General features: G+C 44.5%; 1 protein-coding gene across 1 annotated transcript; it reads left to right on the top strand.

Moving 5' to 3' along the window:
• Window positions 1–13: 13 nt before the first annotated feature.
• Window positions 14–703, top strand: LOTGIDRAFT_176988 (hypothetical protein; the record flags this gene model as incomplete). The annotated part of the gene is made up of 1 exon (XM_009069094.1): window positions 14–703. The coding sequence occupies one exon, from the start codon at window positions 14–16 to the stop codon at window positions 701–703; it is 690 nt and encodes a 229-aa protein (XP_009067342.1).
• Between the last annotated feature and the right edge of the window lie 695 nt (window positions 704–1,398).

The following is a 1,398-nucleotide window of genomic DNA, read 5'->3' as shown; positions in this document are numbered from 1 at the left end:
TCGTTCCTGTATTATGGAGAATATGCAGGAGTCTGAGATTAGCGAATACGTGCCCTGTGCCCATTCCGACGACGAAAGAGCCTTGGTCGGCACCTACGTGTCCCTCGAACTCAAGAAAGCCGCTTCTCTGGGATATAAAGTCATTCAAGTCTTCGAAGTGTGGCATTGGGCCGAAGAAAAATGGAGTCAGTACGACACTCAGACCAAAACGGGAGGGTTGTTCACGGGATACATTGACCACTACTTAAAAACTAAAATGGAAAGTAGTGGTTACCCTTCGGAATGCCGCACTGACCAAGAAAAAGCCCAATTTATTGCAGACGTCTACCAAAAAGAAGGGATTAGTCTCGATCCTGCTAAAGTGATCTACAACAACGGAATGCGAAGTTGCAGTAAGCTAAAGCTCAACATTTTATGGGGTAAATTTGGTCAACGGGACAATTTCAGCCAAACGGAATACATTACCGAACCAGAGAGATATTTTGATCTTCTGACGGATGTCACGCAATCCATTAAAGACGTACAATTGGTCAACGACAACATGGTGATGGTGGAACGATTGAAATTGGAAGAACACGTACAGCCTTCTCAAATCACCAATGTCGTCATTGCCGCTTTCGTCACGGCGCAGGCTCGCCTCAAGCTTTATTCCGTCTTGGAACCTTTGGCAGAGCGTGGAATCCGCGGCGAGGCAACAGCTTAGGGGAATGGAAAGACGAGTTGGAGGAGAATGTGACCATCACCGAATTCGTCAGCGGTGGAGCCAAAAACTATGCGTATAAATTGTCCAATGGTCAAACCATGTGCAAGGTGCGAGGGTTTACGTTGAATTACCGAGGTTCCAAAGACTTAAATTTCGACTCGGTGAAAGGTATGGTTGGTAACGTTCAACAAAATATTCCTTTGGTCGTCACCAATCCTTTCAAGATTACCAGGACACGTGACCGTCGCCTTTGCACGCGGTCGGAAGACAAACAGTATAAAGTGATTTATACGAAGAGATTCATTCACTTCAACGACAAAAATGAACCAACCAATACCTACCCTTATGGCTTTTGAAGAAAAAGTGAGAGAAAGGTGGTTGAGGCACAGAGTGGACTAGGATTATCTGCCCCATATAGAAGACCAACAGAAAGAGCAATGCATTGGCTGCCTCTACGACTAAGTTGACGTATTGGCTACGTTATATTCAACAATATACTGAAGATAAGATACAGCCTATCCAACACGTTGTCGCATATGATGCAGATGGATATGGTGTCAATTATTCCGATGAAACGGTTGTTTGCAAAGCTGCAGGTAAACCGTATATTCTCATGGTACCTAACAAAAAGTATTCTGTATACTTGAAACCTGTCTTCACTGATACTGCATACGACACAGCCAACGCTGGTCAAT

Source organism: Lottia gigantea (genome assembly GCF_000327385.1).
Source record: "Lottia gigantea unplaced genomic scaffold LOTGIsca_9880, whole genome shotgun sequence".
Classification (NCBI taxonomy): Eukaryota; Metazoa; Mollusca; class Gastropoda; family Lottiidae; genus Lottia; species Lottia gigantea.
This window is presented reverse-complemented; position numbering and strand designations above follow the sequence as displayed.